Source organism: Brachyhypopomus gauderio, chromosome 13, assembly GCF_052324685.1.
Source record: "Brachyhypopomus gauderio isolate BG-103 chromosome 13, BGAUD_0.2, whole genome shotgun sequence".
In the NCBI taxonomy this organism is placed as follows: Eukaryota; Metazoa; Chordata; class Actinopteri; order Gymnotiformes; family Hypopomidae; genus Brachyhypopomus; species Brachyhypopomus gauderio.
This window is the reverse complement of record NC_135223.1, coordinates 1,505,311-1,526,192: the sequence shown is the minus strand read 5'-3', so window position 1 is coordinate 1,526,192 and position 20,882 is coordinate 1,505,311. Positions and strand designations below refer to the sequence as shown.

Below are 20,882 nucleotides of genomic sequence, written 5' to 3'. Positions count from 1 at the left end.
TGTTCTCCACACATCATGCATTTCCTGCTTAGACAGCTAGGCGGCGTTTGTATTTTCAGTAGGAGGGAGGTAGCTTCACATGACTAAAAACAGCTTTATTTCATGTGTAATTTACCACATTCTCCCTGGGTACAAAGTTTACAGCTGTTTTGTTAGTATTAGGTGGTTTACCTTTTAGTGGTTCAACTCGAATCAAATCAAATGATTGGAGTACCCAGATTTTCAGAGTATGCTCTTCAATACTTTGCTATGGTTTTGCCTTTTGGTCCTGCCAGACCTGCTGAAATTCGCTGAGGTTCATAGACCTCTTTGATCACGCATGCTTTTCCTGCATTACTGCACATTAGCAGTCAATTACTAGCATATAAAAGGCCAGGGCTACTGTTGCTTCGTCTGATCTTAGGTAACCACTAGAGGGCGCAAAAGACAAGGAGTAAATGGTTTGCATAAGCAAATTCTTGCATGTCCTACCTAAGCAAAATGACTCGATTGCTTTCAGTGGTGTCACCATGCAAATGTAAGGGCATTACACACTAAACCATCAATGAACGAATAAGTACAACAAAACCAAACAATAAAAACAACCAAAACATTAAAAGTGTTAAATTATTACCTTTTTTATTCCACATGGATGAAATTACATATTTCCCCTCCAAATAACATTTACGCTTGGAGTTTATTTTGAAAGTCCAAGAAGACACGAAACAGAGCTAGTCAGCCCAATAGTGACAAAGTCCCATTAACTGCTTCATAGCCACATGCAACTTAGGTATCAAAAATTATAAAACTCAAAAATAAAATAAAACAAAACATAATTGGTCAAAATAGTAATTGACTACCAACACAGGAAAATTTTGATGCTTGTGCAGTCATATGGTAACAGTATCAAGCTTATGTGCTTTTAATCCTAGGGGTCTTTACCTCGTAACTGATACAAAAGTGTAACAAAATGACATCTGCACATCACCCATAACGAGGGAAGAAGAAAAAATAAAAAACCAAAGTTGAAGATGTGACAGCAGATGGAATGTGTCCCTTCCCAGCACTGTGGCGACCACGTGAAGCAGCTCGTGTCTTTACCGCCTACAGGTTACTGCTTCTCCTCTACATGACCACGACCGTTTGTAAGCGCAGACTATAAAATCTCAGATGTACTTGACGACTATGGAGGATATTCGGACTGCTCGACCAAACAGACATGCAGAATATATATGACCGATGTGAGGAGATGGACCTGGAGGCTTGGAGTGGAGAGATGGCTCTCAGGTACCTCCACGTTAATGAGACGACGAAGATCAGCAGAGGAGCTTCACAGCCTCCTGTGGAACACACCCCACCACCCGTCCCCCTTAAGCACAACACAGTCTTCCTCACCACTACCTTCAGATCCCTGCAGAGAAACACAAACCCACCATGACTAGGAAATGAGAAAAAGAAAGAACGAGAAGACGTAGACGGAAGCGGATGATGAGGTGGTGTCGGCGCACGTGGCGAGTGGGGACGACGTGAGGCGGACGTCAGGGCAGGGGTGGGCAGGGGGTGTGGCTGTGGGCGGGGCAAGGGGCAGGACTGGGGGGGGGGGGGGGGGTGTGGGTGGGGCTTTCACTTTTCCCTGTCCTCCTCGGCGTCGTCGCTGTTGTCCGAAGTCCACAGCTGCGGAAGGAAACCAAATCTTAGCCATGAATGGTTGAACACGGGCATGTTTCATCAGTTACACAGCGGTAAGGAGTAAATGTGTCGTTATTATTAGGTCTGGGGTTCCCAGTGCGAATGAGAGCAGCGACACTCACGGTCAGGTTGTCCCGCAGAAGCTGCATGATCAGGGTGCTGTCTTTGTACGATTCCTCGCTCAGGGAGTCGAGCTCCGCGATGGCCTCGTCAAAAGCCTAGGAGGGAAAACGTTTAAAAAACGAGACCAACGCCCTTGTGCAGTTCTCCGTCTATCCACCGCGACTTCGACGGTTGGCGAACACGTGGCTGTACGCGAGTGACCGTGTATCAAAATCGCCGAATCGTTATATAGGTAGTATTTGGCGCCTCTTGGCCGTCCCCTACCGTTTTAGCTAGCAAGCAGGCCTTTTCACGCTGGTTGGCGATCTCGTAGTAGAAGACGGAGAAGTTGAGGGCCAGGCCCAGGCGGATGGGGTGTGTGGGCTTCATATCTGCCTTGCTGATATCAAAAGCATCCTTGTAGGCATTTTCCGAATCCTCGATGACACCTGAGGATTGACGCAGAAGGACCCAGTTACTCAAACGTCAATCGGAGACTTCAAGAGCTACTACAAATATTGAGAAGAAAGCAATTGCCATCAGTGTTCCCAAAACAAGTGGGAACATTGAGCTTCCCATGGTTCCCATGGAGGGCGGGCGTACACCACCGATCCCGTGGTTGGGTGGAAGAGAGCGGTGTGGTTGGACAGCCCCCTCTGAGGCGCCTGGCTGGACGCGTTCTGTTCGAGTGAACACTAGTTAACTCCGCTCTGCGCTCAGCTGCAGGGAGTCGCAGTAGGTGAGGAAACGTTTACTGCTGCATATACATTTTTTTGCTGGGGTTGTAGCAAGTTATGACAAATCGGGACCTGGAAGCAGATCATGTGAAACGTGCACGTTTGAAACATCTGGCGAGTGCGGGGTGAGAGGGGTGCGCGAGGGGGGGGTGCGCGGGGTGAGAGGGGTAGCAGGGTGAGAGGGGTGCGCGGGGTGAGCGGGGTGAGAGGGGTGTGACCGGTGGAAATGTTAGCGTGTCGTTGTCAAAGGTGGCAGAACACACGAGAACAAGATAATACACAATACACCAAGGTTGTCATGGCAACTTTGAGGCGCTGCAGATGACCACTTAATTCAATAGCAGGTCAACGCATTCTCATTTACACGAACACACCCTCCACCAGACCTCATCATCTGATGAAACAGACCCAACACTACTCAAAATGAAGCACGATGAAATAAAGCTTGGTATTCAAAGCAGACTGTATGGTACTTATAAGTGAGTCAGATAAAGTACCAAGTGCTAATAACGGTTTCCCTCAGCTCTCTCTTTCCTGCTGGACAGTACATGATGGAGGACATGTCTCTCTTCTGCTGGACAGTGCATGACAGAGGACATGTCTCTCTCTCCTGCTGGACAGTACATGATGGAGGACATGTCTGTCTGTCTGTCTCTCTCTCTCCTTCTGGACAGTACATGATGGAGGACATGTCTCTCTCTCTCTCTCCTACTGGACAGTACATGATGGAGGACATGTCTCTCTCTCTCTCTCTCTCCTACTGGACAGTACATGATGGAGGATAGGGTTGTCCCGATCCGATATTTGGATCGGATCGGCCGCCGATATTAGCAAAAAATGCGTATCGGTATCGGATCGGCAGGCACGAGAAAATGCCGATCCAGACTCCCGATCCAGTTTTTTTGAAAGTCTGATCCGGGTTTTCCAGCGCACCCATTTAGATAATCCATTCCAGTTTTTGCTGTGGTTTTGCCGGTGAGAGTAAAATCCGGTCCGCATTTTCCAGCACACCTTCAGCACACGAGCATAGCGTCTGCCCCAATTTAGCTCCGCGGCATCTCCTAACCATTAGGACCGCCGTGTAAATTTGAAGTTATCGGTAAAAATGTCAGTTGTGTGGGATTATTTTACCTTAAAGGATGAGAAAACGAAGAGGTAGAGTGCAACATATGCCACAGTAAAGTCAAGCATGGTGGTAAAGCTGTAAGAACTTTTAATACAACCAATCTAATCAAGCATTTAGCGAAATACCACCATAAACAACATGACGAGTTTCTAAAGAAAACCGAAGACAAAAAGAAAGGTCCTACACAATTAACACCGGCAGAAACGTTTGAATTGAAGGGAGTGTATAGATGGGGATGGAGCAGCAAAGTGTGGAGTAGAAGGCATTTTGCTTTTAATTAGTTTACGATATCTGCACGGATTTTTTTTTAAGCTTTGGTTTACACTTGTTCAAGAGCACTAATGGATGTTAATAGACTATTTGTTAATAGACTATTTTCCACTTTTTTTGTGTGTTTTGCTTTTTTAATATAATTTACAATATTATTTGCACTTGTGGCTTTTTAATCCTTGGTTTACTGATGCTATTTCTGTTTGTTATTTAATATTTTGTCTATTTTGAGTTTATTAATTGCTAAATAAACAGGTCAGTTTCTCCTTACCAACCATTGTGTATTATTCAAACACACCTAATTCAGCTGGCTACTTGTTATCAAGAGTAAAACACTTTTCAACATGAGTTTGACAACAAAGTAAGTTGGCTATCTTTAAACTTTAATACATGCTCGGATAGGCTGGTGTCGGTATCGGCCGATATCGGTATCGGATCGGAAGTGCAAATAAATATCGGTATCGGATCGGAAGTTCAAAAAGCTGGATCGGGACATCCCTAATGGAGGACATGTCTCTCTCTTTCCTCCTTGCTTTTCCTTTAGGCTTTAAGGAAGCATTCAAGCTTAAGGTAACATTCAAACATTCGACCATAACTTCAACGGCCATACTCACAAACAAAGCAAAACATATGCTGGCAGCCATGTTGAACTTCCTTGTCCACTAAAAATAAATACATCTTTGATTCTACAGAATGTACTTTAAAAACCACGGCAATGCTACACCCTGGCCGCAGGATTTTAATGGACCCGCCCGAAATATCTTGGGAGCACCAAACAACTGCCCAGTGCGTCCATGGTAACTGGTGTTAGCCAGACTGGCTAAATCGACTCTCGGCTCGAGAAGGAGCTTGTTCCTGATGGTTTCTGTGAGCTCTAGAGACTGGAGTAAGAACAAGCATTTCCATTCAGATGCAAAGCCTGCTGGGAGAAACCACCGTGTACTGTAGTTCAAGATATAGGGGCTGCAAAAACTGCAGTGTAGCACGAAAGGTTCCCAGAGAAACAAGACCATTGGGATAGATGTCCTTCATCCGCTGTGCAAGAAATGTGCTTCTGAAGTTTTTGGTGATGAAACCAGCTTATTTCTTGTTCTTTAAGCCTGTCTGTAGTGTTGGATGAGATGACCGAGTAACATCGATCATCAATGGGAACTACAGTTATGTAGTTAGTTATGTAGTTATGAGTAGGAGCTTGGTGTATGAGGGCGGTGTTTGTGCGTTTTCATTACGCTGCCATCGGGGCTGTTCGTGATGCACCTCCCCAAGTTCCCCTTTGGTGTCTGCGCGTGTGGAGAGTCTGGAAACGAGGGCTTACGCGTTTTCTCCTCTTTCGAGGCGACCTCGGCTAAGTAGCGGTTGTAGTCGCCTTTCATTTTCAGGTAGAACACTTTGCTTTCGGCAGCTTCTGCTTTGGGGATCAGAAACTTGTCGAGTAGATCCTGAAACAATGGGGAGGTGGGGAGGGGTTGTGGTGGGGGAGGAGAGACACAAAACTCAATTACAATTTGGAAAAGCAGACAACCACATTTAACCTTTATTTTTTTGTGCATATGGTGAAATACAATGACAGACTATCTCTGTGTGAGAGCGTCAGAGATCTTCACTCCTGTACTGTCAAAGACAACGTCCAAGCAGACGTATAGGACTCAATGGTTAAGCTAACAATCATGCTACAGTTTTGTATCACAAACTTTTCTATCACTTTCGCAAATTAAATGATACTTACCAACCCAAAAATAACAAAAATGATCTGAACTACACACCTCAGTTCCTCAACTGAAGTGTTGTACAGCAAGCACAGAGAAACACTGAAGACCACATGCTACAAAAATATCCCCCATTGCCTTAAGGCTACCCTACACAGATAACATCATAGCACAACACTGGTCAGAAAGCGCCTTGCTCTCAGCATGTTTTAGTACTGGAGCTTAGTGAATGGCTTTACTGACTGAATGGAGATACGAGGTGTAACCACGACCTGACTGGTCAGCGGCTTTGTCTCCCACACATTCACCTGACATTTTATTTACTTGCCTTGTATTTCAAAATTATTGGCCACTTTATTAGGTACATCTGTTAGAGATGCTTTTATAGGCATGAAATTACAGACTGTAGCTGTCTGTTGGCCACGCCCCCAATCTGATAACCACCCTCTACCCCGTTAGACAGCAGTCAGTGCAGGAAACAAAGTGGTCCAGTTAGGCCATCAACAGTCCTGTGGAGGGACTGCTGAGGAAAGCTGAACAGACTCTAACGGTACACCGATACAACAGGTGGTGTCTAAAAGTACACATATAAAACAGGAGTGTCTAAAAAGAAGTTGGTGAGTGTATAAACATTAGGATAAGGATACAAAATACTGAAGAGATGCAAGACAACCATCAGACCTGTCTGGTATTCATGCCAGCAGAATGAAATGAATTAGCCAAAACGGTATCATGTCACACGCCACTGAGGAACCAGTGAAAGGAACGGCGGAAGCAACACGACACACGAGAGGGTGATTCATGAAACATGTTTTGGCTTCTCTGAGAGTCAGTGAACAGTGCACATAAACACACCCCACACCACTCTGTGCTGAAGGAGCTGGTGCCTTTTTCATTACACAGCATTGATTCATTTTTGCCATTCACTGCGCATCTTTGATAAAGTCCAACCGAGCCAAATCTGAAATGCATGGAAATACGAGGAAACAGAGTGCGAGCCTAGACGGGCGCGAGCGTGAGCCTAGACGGGCGCGAGCGTGAGCCTAGACGGGCGTGAGCCTAGACGGGCGCGAGCCTAGACGGGCGCGAGCGTGAGCCTAGACGGGCGCGAGCGTGAGCCTAGACGGGCGTGAGCCTAGACGGGCGTGAGCCTAGACGGGCGCGAGCCTTGTGGAATGCCACAACATTAATGCACTCTGAGATTTGCAAGTGTCAAATTACAGTCACGTCATGCAGGAAACGCTGAACATGAGCTCATGTTTATGGGCATTTCAGCAATGGGGAAGTACAAAACCCAAAAGTTACGCTTTGGTAAATAAGATAATAGCGTAAGTTTTAAGTGCGTGACGGAGTGTCCAAGAAATCATTGGTACATTAAAATGTAACAGATCTTTCATGTGACATGATTAGTTAATAATAGCACCCACATCAAATATCATTGGTATCACTCACTGTTTGCTAGCTAACATTAGCTAGGCACGTGTGTGTAGGTATGTGCAACGTGTGTGTGTATGTGTGTGTGTATGTGTATGTGTCTCTCAGTCAACAAAACTGTCTCTTCATTGCTGGCTGGCTTAGTGGTCTGGCAAAAATAATAACAGTAAACAAAGTCATATTCCTCAGCAAGATTCAAAAGTCCCCATATTTAAAACAGAAATAGAAGTAAAAACCAAAATAACTTCTTAAAGTTTTACTACAGTCATGAGGCAGACGGAGTGAGGACCGTCTGTGCTCCTGTCCTGCTGTTTAAGAGCGATTTAAAGAGATGAAGGACAGGCGCTAAGGGTCCGTGGCTGGAAAACACCTTTAATTTAAAGGAGCATCAGGACTCTGACAACATCAAATCAGCTGTATGATTCTTTAAAAGGAGAAAAGTCTGGTCTGACTAGTTTGAGAACCCCCAAGAAGAAAAAACCCAGAGCAGATCATAAAACAGATGCACCCTATCTATTATTTTCGTTGCAACTTGGTTGCTTAGTTGAAACACTGGCTTGACTAGTTGGAATGAGGGCGTTAACTCGGCCGATCCCTTATCAGGAGTCGGGAGTCTTGAAAGAGGGTTTGGCTTGGGTCTGTGCAGCTCACGCCTTTCACTACCACGACCACCCAATCAAACCGCCATACGGCCTACAACATTACCATGGTTAAGAAACAGGCAGTGTTGCAATATTTGGGTGTGCATGATCACAATTAGCTATACCAGTACAGTGGGGTAACCGTGTTGGTGTTCAACCCTCTGTGGGATCCTGGTGCCTGCTGTTGGCGTTTCGTCCTACTTACATGTTTTGAACACCCAAAAGCAAGTAATAACACTGCAGTGGGTTTGTGGGTTATCCTTTAAGAAACATAACTTGAGAAATTACAAAGACGTAGTACAGTAATTATGAACACATCTTTACATAAAACAGCAAGCAGACAAACAGCCCTAATCAGTAGGGCTGGTAGGATATCCCAATTTGCATCAATGCATCATGTTACGACAGCACTGATTTTAAAAATGTGCACCAGATTTAGTTTGGGATGAACATCCATCCCAAAATACGATGAAAGCAGTTTAACACCACTGCTTCAATAAAATCAGGTTTATTTATACATAAGCATTAGTAATGGGCCTGTCTCTATATTAGAAATGCCAATAATTTTATATTTAGAGTGATTACTCCTCCCTTAATGGTTTCTCAAGCACAAGATCTGATCTCCACTGCTGCCTCTGGCTAGTTCTTGTCTCTTGGCAAAGTTTCACGTGAGTCGTGTGATGCGGAAGCGTGTCTGGACAAGTTGCGGATTTTCACGGAAGAGAAGAGCTACATGTTCTACTGAATTGCCTCGAACCAAATGTTTAGTGACACTTCAGATTTTAACAGACACTGCCAATCTGACAAGATGCACTCAATTAGCAAAATATGCAGTGCCGTTATTAAGGACTCGAGACAGCACAACTAACTTGCGTACTCGGAGGCATCATGGTGTGAGCGTGGAGATGTCCGTCTGCCCCTCCCCCGCAGGGTCCAGCTCCAGCTAGACCCATCAAAGGCGTAACTAGCTACGGGTCCGCTGACGTCTGGACCCCTGGCATTTTAGAGGGCTTCTCTCCTGTCTTTAAATTATGAGACTGAACGTGGACGTCCTGGCAGAGGGTCGCCTTCATTGTTTGAAAGCAAGAAAAAAATAAAATGCATTACATCAGCCTCGGTGATGCAAATGCACATTCCTACTAAGAAGAAACCATAAACCTCCCGTAGTGGTGACATTCATGCAGAACATTCTACTGGTTTATTCTACTGGTTTATACACTTTCTGAAAATGGCATGTCCAGGCTGGTTTTGGCGAATGCATGAAATCCATGAAATCTCTAGTCACCACTAGTCATATTTTGGACAATTATTTCAGTTTGTTCATTTTATTTGTAGTTTTAACGTTATTACAAAGTGCAAAGATTCTGTGGGCAATGCTGACTGAAACAAGTTTCTTACGTTACGTTACTTTTTTTTTTTTTATTTGACTGTCAGAGAGCGTTCATGTTCAATAATGTACTAACATTATCATTTAGTTATTGTCAGAATATACAGTCGTCCACGAATAGCACAGAAGTCAAACAACCCTTACACAAGCGGCCAAATAAAATTATTTGAAAAATTAAGCATGCACCACGCCCACCGTGTATTTTTGAAGTCAATAATTTTCTGACATGTCAACCAACAGATCAGTCACTCTGCTGCACATTTTATCTGATGATCTGGCCGTAGACCAAGAGCGTCTAGTCACAGACATGATCTGTATCTGGGACTGAGGGTAGTGGAGTGCAGATAGGTACCCATATCTCTGTTCTGTTACCTATCAGTGTGGCAAAATACCCCCCAGGGAAGCCTGTTCACTTCAGTGGTGATGTGTAGTGAATTATATGCAGCATGTGCTTCTACACAGACCAACACAATTCTGCCCGTTAACGTGACAGCCAATAACATGACGGATGTGCCAAACCTGCTTTATTGAATTTACTGAGCAAACACATGAAGATGACTTTTCGGATTTGCTGAGAACAAGAATATGCACTGGCCTTGATGTAAAACACCACCTGTTTCCACCCTTGCACAAAATATACTGGAGATGCAACAGCACCTCCCTGTGGTGAAATGAAAACCTGCTGAACGTGTGGGTGAGTGAACTAAACGCCACGTCTGGGAAGTGTCCCATTTTTTAAAAAGTAATCGTTAAAATAAACTAAAATAAAGGGATCCCCACCGAGCATCTCAGAAGTAATGCGGAGGAGAACCCTGAGATTCCAAACCCTGATTAGCAGCACTGTGTCGCAGCCACGCCCAGTTTAACACAGGACAGGCCCTTGGTGAGGAGTTGACTCAGGTGTGTTCATGTACAGAGCACTGCATCTCATGACCAGAACAGGCAAACAATGCTGTATCTATTGGCAGGCGCTTTGTATGCAAATGGTGGTCAACGCCGGATCAGTGTTTCACTACAGACGCACTAAGGGAGGTTTTCCTGATATGGCAATCGCACACCATCTTCTCTTTGGACAGTCAAAGCTGCAGGGCTAAACAGACGTTAGCAACTTAGATGTGTGTGCGTTCCAGTCGCCCGAGTGCTCTCACCTGTAACCCCTGTCTCGCTGTGAAGACACCTGAGACTGTGACGGAAGAAATTACATCAGGCCTGAACCGCTCTGGCCTGGCCTGAAGGAGCCCTCTACTCATGACTACCGATTCACTTCAGAATGAGCCGCCTCATCAGGACTATCGTCAGCGTGCGTTATTCATTCATCAACATCTGAGGCGAGGTCGCCCTCTTCCTCGTTACTACGCATGCCGTTCTTTTGGGGTCTTTTTGCAGACCAAATTACGCAACGGCGTCCCCGATTCCTGTTCTCCTGCTTCAGAACAATCTTCACTTCGGTAAATCACTCTGGACAAGGGCATTTGCTAAATGCTATAGATGGAATGTAAATGTAAAGCAAAACCAGTAAAGAACGAATCATTAAATCATGAGGACACCAGCTGCGCGTGACCACAGTTTGTGCTCTGGCACCTGTCCAGACACACTGGGGGTGTCAACAAAGCTCTGCAAAGGGGAAAAATTAACGACGTAGGGGTCCTTACCAGTACGTCATTACAGATGTCCTTCAACTCCCCCTCGATCTTGGTCAGATACTGCTTGGGCATCTCCTGCTTTTCGGAATCCCCCTGAGACTTCTGCTCGATGCTGGAGATCACCCTCCAGGAGGAGCGCCGGGCCCCCACCACGTTCTTGTAGGCCACGGAGAGCAGGTTGCGCTCCTCGTTGGACAGGGAGCCGTTGGCCTCCGTCACCTTCTTCATGATGCTGGCCATGTCGTCGTAGCGCTCCGCCTGCTCCGCCAGCTTGGCCTTCAGCACCAGCTCGCTCTTGTCCATGGCTGCTTGGAGCTGGACACAAACGTTTAGGTCAGGGGGGGGGAGGGGGGGGGGGGTCCCTCTGGTCTCCATGTTTTGCTCATGCTAAAGTCAATGCATTGTGTGCATTCTCTACCCCAAAATGTTCTAGATTTTCTGGGTGGTGTCAATATGCACGTCAACCGGGCTTGGTCCCAATTTCCCTGCACTACGCCACACTTTAGTATTTTCCTACCTCCCACCACACCTGACTCAGCTTAGCAGTGAAGTGTGTTTATGGAAAGAAAAGTCAAATATGCCACGCAGGCCCCAGGACAGGGAAACACTGGTTTATATACACCACAACTCAAAGTATGGGATGTTTTATTAATGCTATTGGTGACCATCATAAACATGTAGACTGGTGTTTCTGTAAGTGACTAGTTAGGCGTTTGTTCCACGTCAAATGGCACCCGTATACATGAGAGGGGGGTCTCTGTAAGACGAGCTGCTACTAAGGAAGTATACACCTATTATGAACAATGTGGTAGTGGGACAGGTTCTGACAATGTTGCTGGATTACTTATGATGATTAGTTACATCTCACAAAACGTCCTAAAGCAATATCCTGTTTGTTTACCATAAAACAATGTGTAACCGTTCCAACATCTGCAAGCATGATGCAAATATACCTAATATTAAGCCAGAAATGGGGTATTTTGCAAATACATGTTTAAGTATAGAAACCTGTTTCTGTCACACTAGAACATTATAACATCACAATTTACCAAATCACAATATAATTTAATGCACTGCGTCATTTAAGATTAAAAAAGATTCATTTCATTTTTATAAGACATAATGAATCAAGTCCAATCAAAATGAGTTGATTTATAAGATTTTTTATTATGATTCTTATTATAGCTTTAAAGGTAGGACATGTTATAGTTCAGCTAGTGTCCCTATGAGCATTTTCCAATCACCTGTCACCATGTGCTGATTAAAATATAACGACACATCGCAGTTAGCCAGCTTGTATAAATAACTGATACCACCATCAAAGTGACCGTCAACAAACCACCTTAAGTTAGTTCACCTATCTAACCCAGCAGTGTAGAAACACCATCCACACTCATCCTCGTGGAACTGGCCACACACTAACCAAAAATGCGGATGTGCCCGTATGTCTCACCACACCCAGTCGTCCCCACATCAGACCAGTCAGCTACCTGTTGACACGCCAGTCTTATAGCTCCGTGAAACGGCGCGAGTAGATACGGAGACACCCATGAAATAAAGACAAAACCGGGGTTCAAACCGAGAGGCAAATATTATTTTTTGGCTAAATTAACAGACCATACAAGGCCAGTAAGCGACGGTGGACACCTGCCCGCCGGCCTTCACGGCACCGCGGGCTGGGCCGGCAGACAGACCCGTCTCCCCTCATCCCGTCTGTCTTCACTTCACCTCAGAAATGAGCCCGACGCGTCTGTCGTAGTGCGGACCAGTCGGTTAACGTTTAGCTAACCGAGCGCCGCCCGTCTAGTTAGCGCCAACCGAACTAGTTCAACCAGCGGACGTCGAACGAGACCCGCCGAGCAGGAAGCGACTCGGCCGGCGGCCGCGCCGTCAGCTCCGCGGCTGTCTGGGTTAGCACGCAGGCTAGCGTCCGCTTGACCGACACGACGGACCCGTTCCGAGAGCCCCGACCCCCCCGCGTCCTCCTCGGCGTTGCGGTCGCTGTTTCGCGGACGACGGTAACGTCGGCTTACCTGCGTGAGAGTGACGGGGATAACGGCGTTCCTGACGGGGGCTAGCTCGCTAACTGCCGCGCGCACAGCTGATCCTCGCGAGCGGCGGGGCCGATCCACGGGGTTTCCCGCCAATCGCGCGAGCCCCCAGGAGCCGAGGCGGCGCGGGGCGCCGTGACGTCAAACGTAACCAAGGCGACGACTGACTTGACAGCCTGCGATTGCACAACAGCCATTGCGAGCTTAGGTGCTTTTTAAAAATCTGAGTCTGGATAAAAACGTTTAAAAACGTCTTTATTGTGATCAGATTGTAGCTGCGCTAACATGTAGAGTGTAATCAAGAACACAAACATAGATAGCGGTGCACTGGTTTAAAAAAAGTAGTGTCAACTAGGTGCCTCAGTTAGATATTAGATATTAGATAGGAACCAGTTGCCCAAAGAGACATTTTAGATTCAAATGCTTCATAAATGCTTCATAAATTGAATGGTACTAATATATGATATAGCGAGGGCTGCAATGTACCCAAGGACAAAAAAATCAGCGTCCCCCTTTTCGTCCACACCTTTTGCACTTACACTTTTCAGTCTAAAATAAAAACAAGAAGCCAACAAGTTGAGTACAGTTCTATTCGGGAGTTCGGAACTGCAGAATACTAAACGAATTTATACAGTACAGTAAATGTAAATCTCTCACATACAGACACAATCAGTAAATAATTACTATTGTTGCTGACAAGCTGATCAGTATCTTAAGTCATATTCGTTAACTGTATGTAAACATCAAAATTCAATGTTTACCTTTTAGTATAGTTGGGCAGCATACAGAACAGCATAATGCATAATTATGCATTGGGTTTATTTTGTCCCTAAACCATTTCTTCCCTAGGCCATGGCCTGGTTGGCCTAGGCCAAAAGGTGGGGCTGGTTATAGCCTTCAAGTACCAAACTATAACAATGAAGGAAATTGCTTATTCAAAGATGTTCTGGTAGGCCATAAATAGATAGGAATAGCTAAGATGAAATTACTTGGGTATAGTATCATTATATCACTGTTCTCTCAAGTTTTACCTGCTCTAACAACTGATACAATTAATTGGCCAGTTTTAAAAAACGTATGCAAAGCATTGGGCTCCAGGTTGGAGCTAAAGACCCCTTCTCCAGTCAAAACATTTAATGCGCATAAAATCTTTCCCTCAAGGTCCGATGACTTTCCAAATTCTGATATTGTAAAAGTTGATCATTTTAAACTTTAGCAATTGCATTTTAAAACACAGTGTCAGGTAAATACCTGTGAAACCTGGAATGATGGCAAACTCTTGTTGCTGCTACAAAACTGGAGCACAGGACACAGTGGCTGCCTTATAAAACAGGAGCTATTTCTGTTCAGTTCATTTCCATGGGGAAAAAGAGCCTATTTTCACGGTCTTACGTCTCTCCTACAGATATGCAGTCATAACCTATTTCAGGACAGGCCTCTCCGTTGAAGGTGAGCATAGTGTGAGCAGTATGAAAAAGGTGTCAGAGATTCCATCAAAGGGCTGATTTTACACAAAAACTGAAGGTCACACAAAATCCTTGCATGACCGGTATGGCTGCTTTTTTTGGGTTTTTTTGCATTCACAGAATGCCACACCCAAGTTTTTCAAAGGCGTGGCGGGTCATATTACAGTGAGAACCGCTCAGACAAAACAAGGCCATAGCTGGGTGAATCACGGATCCTTTCTCTGAATGTGCAGTGAGTTATTTATCTCAGTTCAATTCCACTGATATTCTCTGTCCAAGACTGACCAACTGTGGCTGGCTGGTAGCTTTTTTTGGACAAGTTTTCCACGTATTCCCACATTCGTCTGAGTTTGATAGCTAGGTCAGGTATGTAGATCTAGGTCTATATAGAAACTGTAACATTTGATGTCATTACAGTACTTGCTGACAGGGAGAAGATGAGAGATAAGCAAAGCAGTACTTTACAGACAAATACGGCAATTTGTATTAATCCCCATGTCTATGAAACAGCTGAGAATGTTGTATCTTATTCTTTAAATATTTAGCACCTAGGCATAACAATAGTTCAAAATACAATGAATAAAACTTTTAAACTAAACAAGAATGATAAACAATGTATCCAAAAAGCATTAAAAGTGTTTCTGTAAGAGTTTTTCTGAATCGATACAGCACTTGATCCCTACACTCGATCCCTACACTCGATCCCTGCACTCGATCCCTACACTCAATCCCTGCATTCGATCCCTGTGATCAATCCCTGAGTGCAGTTGTAGCTCCATGTGCACATGAATGGGGTAATCGGCTACAAAGCTTAACTGCCCTGTCAAGGTGCACTGGAAACAAACCACAGAATACTGTGGTGGGGGGTGGGTTGCTCGGGGGTGGGTGGGTACTGAGAGGTCCTGAATCTTGTGAGACTGGTAGAACAGTTTTCTGTGCATTGACCAAAGACCATACCCCAGGTCAGTGCTCAGAGGCAGGGCAACAGAAACTGCAGGGAAATTCTTACATCTGACCTGAAACCAAGTTGTGCTTTCTGAATGTTACCCCATTGCCATGGAAGTGTAACTGTGTCAACTTGCTAGAGTTCTGCAAACTTGTCTATCCATTTTCTACAACCAAGCAGAGGTAAATTGACATTGGACATATGAGCTTGATTTAACTGTTGATTATAGAGTTTTTTCGTGTCTCAATAAGGTGAGAATAAAGATTGATTTAAGATTATATATCCATAGGATTTGCTAGGAACAAAATGTTTGCTGCATCTAAACATGCTTTATTTCTCAGTTTTGAAGTTCTTAATAGTTCACACTAAACAAAGCCACTTTCTAGCCATGCCCCGCACTCTTCTTAAACCATTTCCCAAGGTCCTTCCTTCTAAAGACATGTTTGCACTTAGCCCGGGATGTCCTGCATGCTTAACTGCGAAGAGCTCTGATTGGTTGATACAGCAAGACTGTTGATTTTTATCTGATCGCATCATACAGGACATTCCCTTTTGTTTTTGAATGATAGTTAGCTGTTAGGACAAAATGTTTAGCCTGTGTTCTTAAAATTGCATACATTAACTTTAAAGGGACTTGCAGACATGTCAGATGTTTGTAAGGGTGGTGCCTTTAAGTAGTGGTAGTTACAAGTTAAAACTGGTAAAGTTTTTGAGAGATACTTTGTCACACCTCATTAGGTACTGTGTCAACTGTTCAAATAGCTTTTTATAACAAGTATAGCATAACTGCATAAATGTATAAAGCTATTGAGGTATGCAGTGATGTAATACAATAAACAATGGTAATATAGTACATTGCACAGTGGCAACCAGAAACTAAAAGACTACTTAACCTCATGCGAAGATATCGAACAACAAAGTTAAACGTTTAAATAATTTAGATAAAATAAAAGGTTCTAAGCTAACCACTAAAAAGTTGTTAATTTAGTTTTATTGCTGAGACACAAGCCAATCACAGTGCAGCATCACTGCCTGTTGTGCAAAAAAGGATCAATAAAATCCTACACTTTTGTCTTTTGTTTGGTTGGTTTGTCAAAATTCAAGCAACTTTACATTTGTTGTAGGCATTTTTACTCACCGACTTTGAAACCTATTTTAATTTCACATGTTTTTGCAGTAATCATTTAGCAATGTATACTTTATTATTTTAAATGTATAATTTAAAATGTGTAATTATACAAGAAAAATGAATCAAGCTTTAAAAAAAAAAACATTTCTCGCGCCAATCAGTCAACAGAGGGTTAAAGTCGACGTCATTATCTGGGTGCAGAGGGTGAGTCCGAGAGCAGCATGGGGAAGTTAGTGGTGCTGTCGCTGTTTGCTGTAGCTGTTGCAGCCCTCATCGGACAACGGCTTATTGCGCTAAGGTTGGTCGACTTTGAATAGCCGGACAGCCAAGCTGTGCAAATCCAAACGTAGTCCAAGACTTTTTGACGTTAACTTGTCATGCACACGCATTTTATCGAACAAGACCTGCACTTTTGAGAAGTCACGCTGGTCTATAGGCCTGTGTGGGAACTGCAGGGGTCAGAATGTGTTTACAGTTTTCTGTACAGTAGTGCAGTGTACCATTTATTATTCATGACAATCGGTTTTTTCTTGTGAACTTTAAAAAATCATCTGGAATGCAGGATAAAATTTTGACCTCGAATAAATAACTTTGTAACTTTTGTTGTCTTGAGATAACAAGAAAATTGAGTTTAGGAAAAAGTAACTTGATGGCCTTTCGGGATTTCCGTACTGCTGACTTTGCGAAATTAGTCTTTCTGTTAATGGTGGATTTTGCATCTGCGCCGATCACAGGGTTTTTTCAAGAGTATGCCTTACGTTTGCGTTTACTATAAATACTGCTGTAATAAAAATTCTGCTCATGTTATTTTTTTTTCTTGCAGTCATCTGTCGCTTGCTTTTAGAGAACTCACCCAAAATCACCTTCCAAAATGTCAGCTAATAAAAGGAATAGGTAAGTCAAAATATCAACACTGCTCACATGTACAAAGAATGAAAATGGCTCTATAGCAGCCCAGCATATTAAAATACTCCAAAGCCGGTCATGGCATTTAAATAACTCCCCATAAATGAAGGGTTGTATACATACTCACTTTAACTGATGAATTAGACCAATATCAGTTGCGTTTACAGCGTATAGGGCGATGGCTGCTGCAATGGTGTGTACATGATCGACCAACTGTGACACGTGAAGGCGGAGCAAAGCACAAAAACTATAGAAAACAAATGTCAACGTGACAGGGAGGATGCATCTCACATATTTTAGGAATTTAGAAATACCAGCATGGCACATTTTTAGGTCCCAAAAATAGGATGCCCAGAATAAAGATTATGTGTGATCACCCTCATTTAAATGAAAGGTCACCAGTTAATGTAATCACGCTACACTTTAAAAAGTGATGCATTTCAAAGGCCCAGAACAGGTTTTCCCCTGTTTACATGAGTAACATGTGTTTTGAACTTCCTAAGGTTCCTAAGGAACTAAGTTTCCTGCTACATCATTATGGTGCGGTGACAATAACTTTCTTTTTGGTGTGTACATTTTGTCCCATTTCAGCATTTATATACAAGCTGATCACGTACCAAGCTTTAACGAACGATTCCATGTGTTTTGTCCGTGTTAAAATGTGCATGGTACCTGTTGCCTGTTTGAAACTGTTTATAGATCTCCCTGACCCAAAATGAAGTGGTAGATGTGTACCGACACGTGAGACGGGCCTGCCTGAAACATGGGATCTCTCTCTTCCTCCTGTGCGCCCACTCACTCACGGCTCGTGTAACATAACCCCCCCCCTTGGTGATCCGGGGCGGCCCGACCTGCTGCCCCATTCGTTGCCCTACCCTGCTGACGTGAAAGTTCTGGAAGGGCAGCGGCGGCGTGAAGCCAAGCTGGTTCCCCGGAACCACGTAGAACTAAAATCATCCTGGTGTCTTTGTCTTGTGTTTGAACAGTGACCGGAGCTGAGGACATCACCATACTGGAAGATGGGCTGGCCTTCATAAGCTCTGTATGTTGTTATGATCTCATTTATGACTCCATTGACGTGTGCCGATATTGCAGTTTTCATATGCCTTTGTTGATTTTTGATACTGTGGTTTTGCACAGTATTTTGCCAGAGCTCATGTAGTTCAGTTATAAATGGTTTGGTGTGTGTGTTGCATGCATGTATCATAAGTTGTATCTGTATGGTGTCGTACACGTCTCTTGTACTGTTCTGGTCTTGCATCCCCATTTTGAAATAAGTTTAATCACCCTACAACTTTCACACAGGGTCTGAGGTACCCAGGTTTGCCTCCATATTCAGATGTCCCTGGGAAAATATTCACTTTAGACGTGCTTTCAGGAGACGGACCTGTAGACCTGCACATCAAGGGACAGTTTGACATCGATTCTTTCAATCCACATGGAATCAGCATATACACAGATGAAAAAGGTGTGGCAGTTTTACCATAACTTGCAACCCTTGAAGATACAATACTATGAATTACTTTTCAAAAGATTTCCCCCATTTTCGGCCTTTTGCAGACGGCACCAGATATTTATTTGTTGTGAATCATCCCCAAAACAACAGCCTTGTCGAGATCTTTAAAGTTCTTGAAGATGAAAACGCCCTGGAGCATGTGAAGACCGTTAAACACGACCTTCTCCATAAGTATGGCCTTCATCACAGAAGCTTCTAGCGCAAGTTGTGCGTGTGTCACTGGCAGACGCGCACGCCTGAATTCCTGTAACGTTTTTTTTTTTTTGTCTCGTGCGAATTTCGCAGTGTGAATGACATCGTAGCTGTGGGAGTGGAGAGTTTTTATGCCACCAATGATCACTACTTTACCCACGCCAACCTGAAGACGCTGGAGTTCTTCCTTTCCCTACGCTGGTGTGATGTGGTGTTCTATAGCCCCGGGGCAGTTAAATCTGTGGCAGGGGGATTTACTTCTGCCAATGGCATCAATATCTCCCCCGACAAAAGGCAAGTCTCGAGGGCACGTCAAGCTTTGGATCATTTATGTTAATCTTCTCACAAGCTGATTTACATATTGAATATATCTACCTATCAATGTGTGGGTCTGTGGGTCATAAAGATTCTGAGCTAAAAAAGGGGTAGTTCACAATTTAGCAATTTTGAGACATGTCCATCTTCAGAAGGCGGTGCCACAAATATGCCGCCTTGTTTACACCTTGACGATGTTTTTAGGTTCCTTTAAAAATCCTTTTCCATGATGCTTCCTTTATTCCAGATATTTGTATGTCTCGGATATCACGGATCACAAAATTGTTGTGCTGGAGATCCAGAAAAATAATGAGCTCTCTCATGTAAAGGTATGCATTATGGGTAAGCTATCAAAAGGTATGCATTATGGGTAAACTCCTCCCACTCCAACCCGGGTTGTGGTTGTACAGGACGTTGCAGTGGGATCCCTCTGTGACAACATTGAAGTGGAGCAGAACACTGGTGATCTGTGGCTGGGCTGCCATCCCAATGGAGCTAAATTACTTCACAATGATCCAAACGATCCACCTGGCTCAGAGGTGTGTGTGTGTGTGTGTGCGCGTCTTTTTTCAGGTCCATATTGGACAGCATTCTGCCATTTATGTCTTGTGTTTTTTGAATTGTCAGTGACATTGTTCTGTTTGTTCAAGGTCATTCGCGTTCAGAACATCCACTCTGAAGAGCCGGTGGTCTCCCAGGTGTATGCGGACGATGGGAAAGTGATCATGGGGTCCTCGGTGGCCACTCCGTACAGAGGGAAGCTTCTCGTAGGAACAGTTTACCACAAAGCCCTGCTGTGTGACCTTAAGTGACCCCACACAGGCACCTGACCCTGGTCACCTGACCCTGGACGATAACATTGAAATGCCAGTTAGGTCCACAGCTGTCTGTGTAGAAAACGTGTGTTGCTCCTGCGGCTTTTCGATTGAATTTTACCACTATTACATGTTACAGAATATAATTTGAATATTCATTAATATGTTACAAAAAAGAGACTGAGATGGTGGACTAACACTCAAAATCAGATAAAATCATGTCTTAATTGTTTAATACATTCTTAACATTCACTTTAAATATAAATCAAATAAAAGTGGGAATGTGTGAAAAATACCTCCACAGCGCAGTCAAAATCGCACAGTATTATAATACAACTTTTGCTTTTCAGAACATTTTCAGGTTTGAATTCATATAATACTTGAAATATGGTAGCGGCACACCCAGTAAGTGATAATCCTGAGTCAATCTGTTGTCCGTCGTTTTTTAAACACACATACACACACACATATTCAGTCTCTGTCAGTATCACTTCAATACCATATCTCACTTTATTAGAGTGTAGCCTCTATTTGGTGCATTGGATATGTTCACAGTTACATACTGTACCCCATCTACCATGAACAACCTGTCCGTCATCCTCTGTCATTCAGCACTGATCATTTTGTGACCAGTCGACCAATGAGACGTGTGGGTGGCGGCCTCTTCCCAACAGGGCAGCTCCACCCACATGGTGCTGTAATTGTAACTATATCACATGCAGCAGTGATGCTGGGACCTTTATATGTTTCACTGCTGCAAATGACTCGTTCCACCTAAATGTACTGCGCCAACAGTTCTGTAACCAGAAACCAAGTGCAGGATCGATAACCA

The 20,882-nt window shown here is 44.0% G+C and overlaps 2 protein-coding genes across 3 annotated transcripts; one reads left to right on the top strand and one right to left on the bottom strand.

Annotated features, from left to right (window-relative positions):
- Positions 1–599: 599 nt before the first annotated feature.
- ywhabl (tyrosine 3-monooxygenase/tryptophan 5-monooxygenase activation protein, beta polypeptide like) lies at positions 600–17,362 on the bottom strand. Of its 2 annotated transcripts, none has more exons than XM_076970157.1 (6): positions 17,340–17,362; positions 10,724–11,029; positions 5,219–5,342; positions 2,056–2,219; positions 1,791–1,886; positions 600–1,653 (listed from the first exon to the last, which is right to left on the bottom strand). In XM_076970157.1, exons 2-6 carry the CDS (start codon positions 11,015–11,017, stop codon positions 1,603–1,605), a joined length of 729 nt encoding a protein of 242 aa, XP_076826272.1. In that variant the 5' UTR covers positions 11,018–11,029; positions 17,340–17,362; the 3' UTR covers positions 600–1,602. The 2 variants fall into 2 exon arrangements, with proteins under 2 accessions (XP_076826272.1, XP_076826271.1); XM_076970156.1 differs by lacking the exon at positions 17,340–17,362 and adding an exon at positions 12,748–12,907.
- On the top strand, positions 16,466–20,359 carry LOC143473264 (serum paraoxonase/arylesterase 2-like). The gene is made up of 9 exons (XM_076970155.1): positions 16,466–16,604; positions 17,130–17,200; positions 18,199–18,254; positions 18,518–18,680; positions 18,773–18,899; positions 19,014–19,214; positions 19,483–19,564; positions 19,646–19,774; positions 19,886–20,359. Exons 1-9 carry the CDS (start codon positions 16,528–16,530, stop codon positions 20,045–20,047), a joined length of 1,068 nt encoding a protein of 355 aa, XP_076826270.1. The 5' UTR covers positions 16,466–16,527; the 3' UTR covers positions 20,048–20,359.
- Positions 20,360–20,882: the final 523 nt, after the last annotated feature.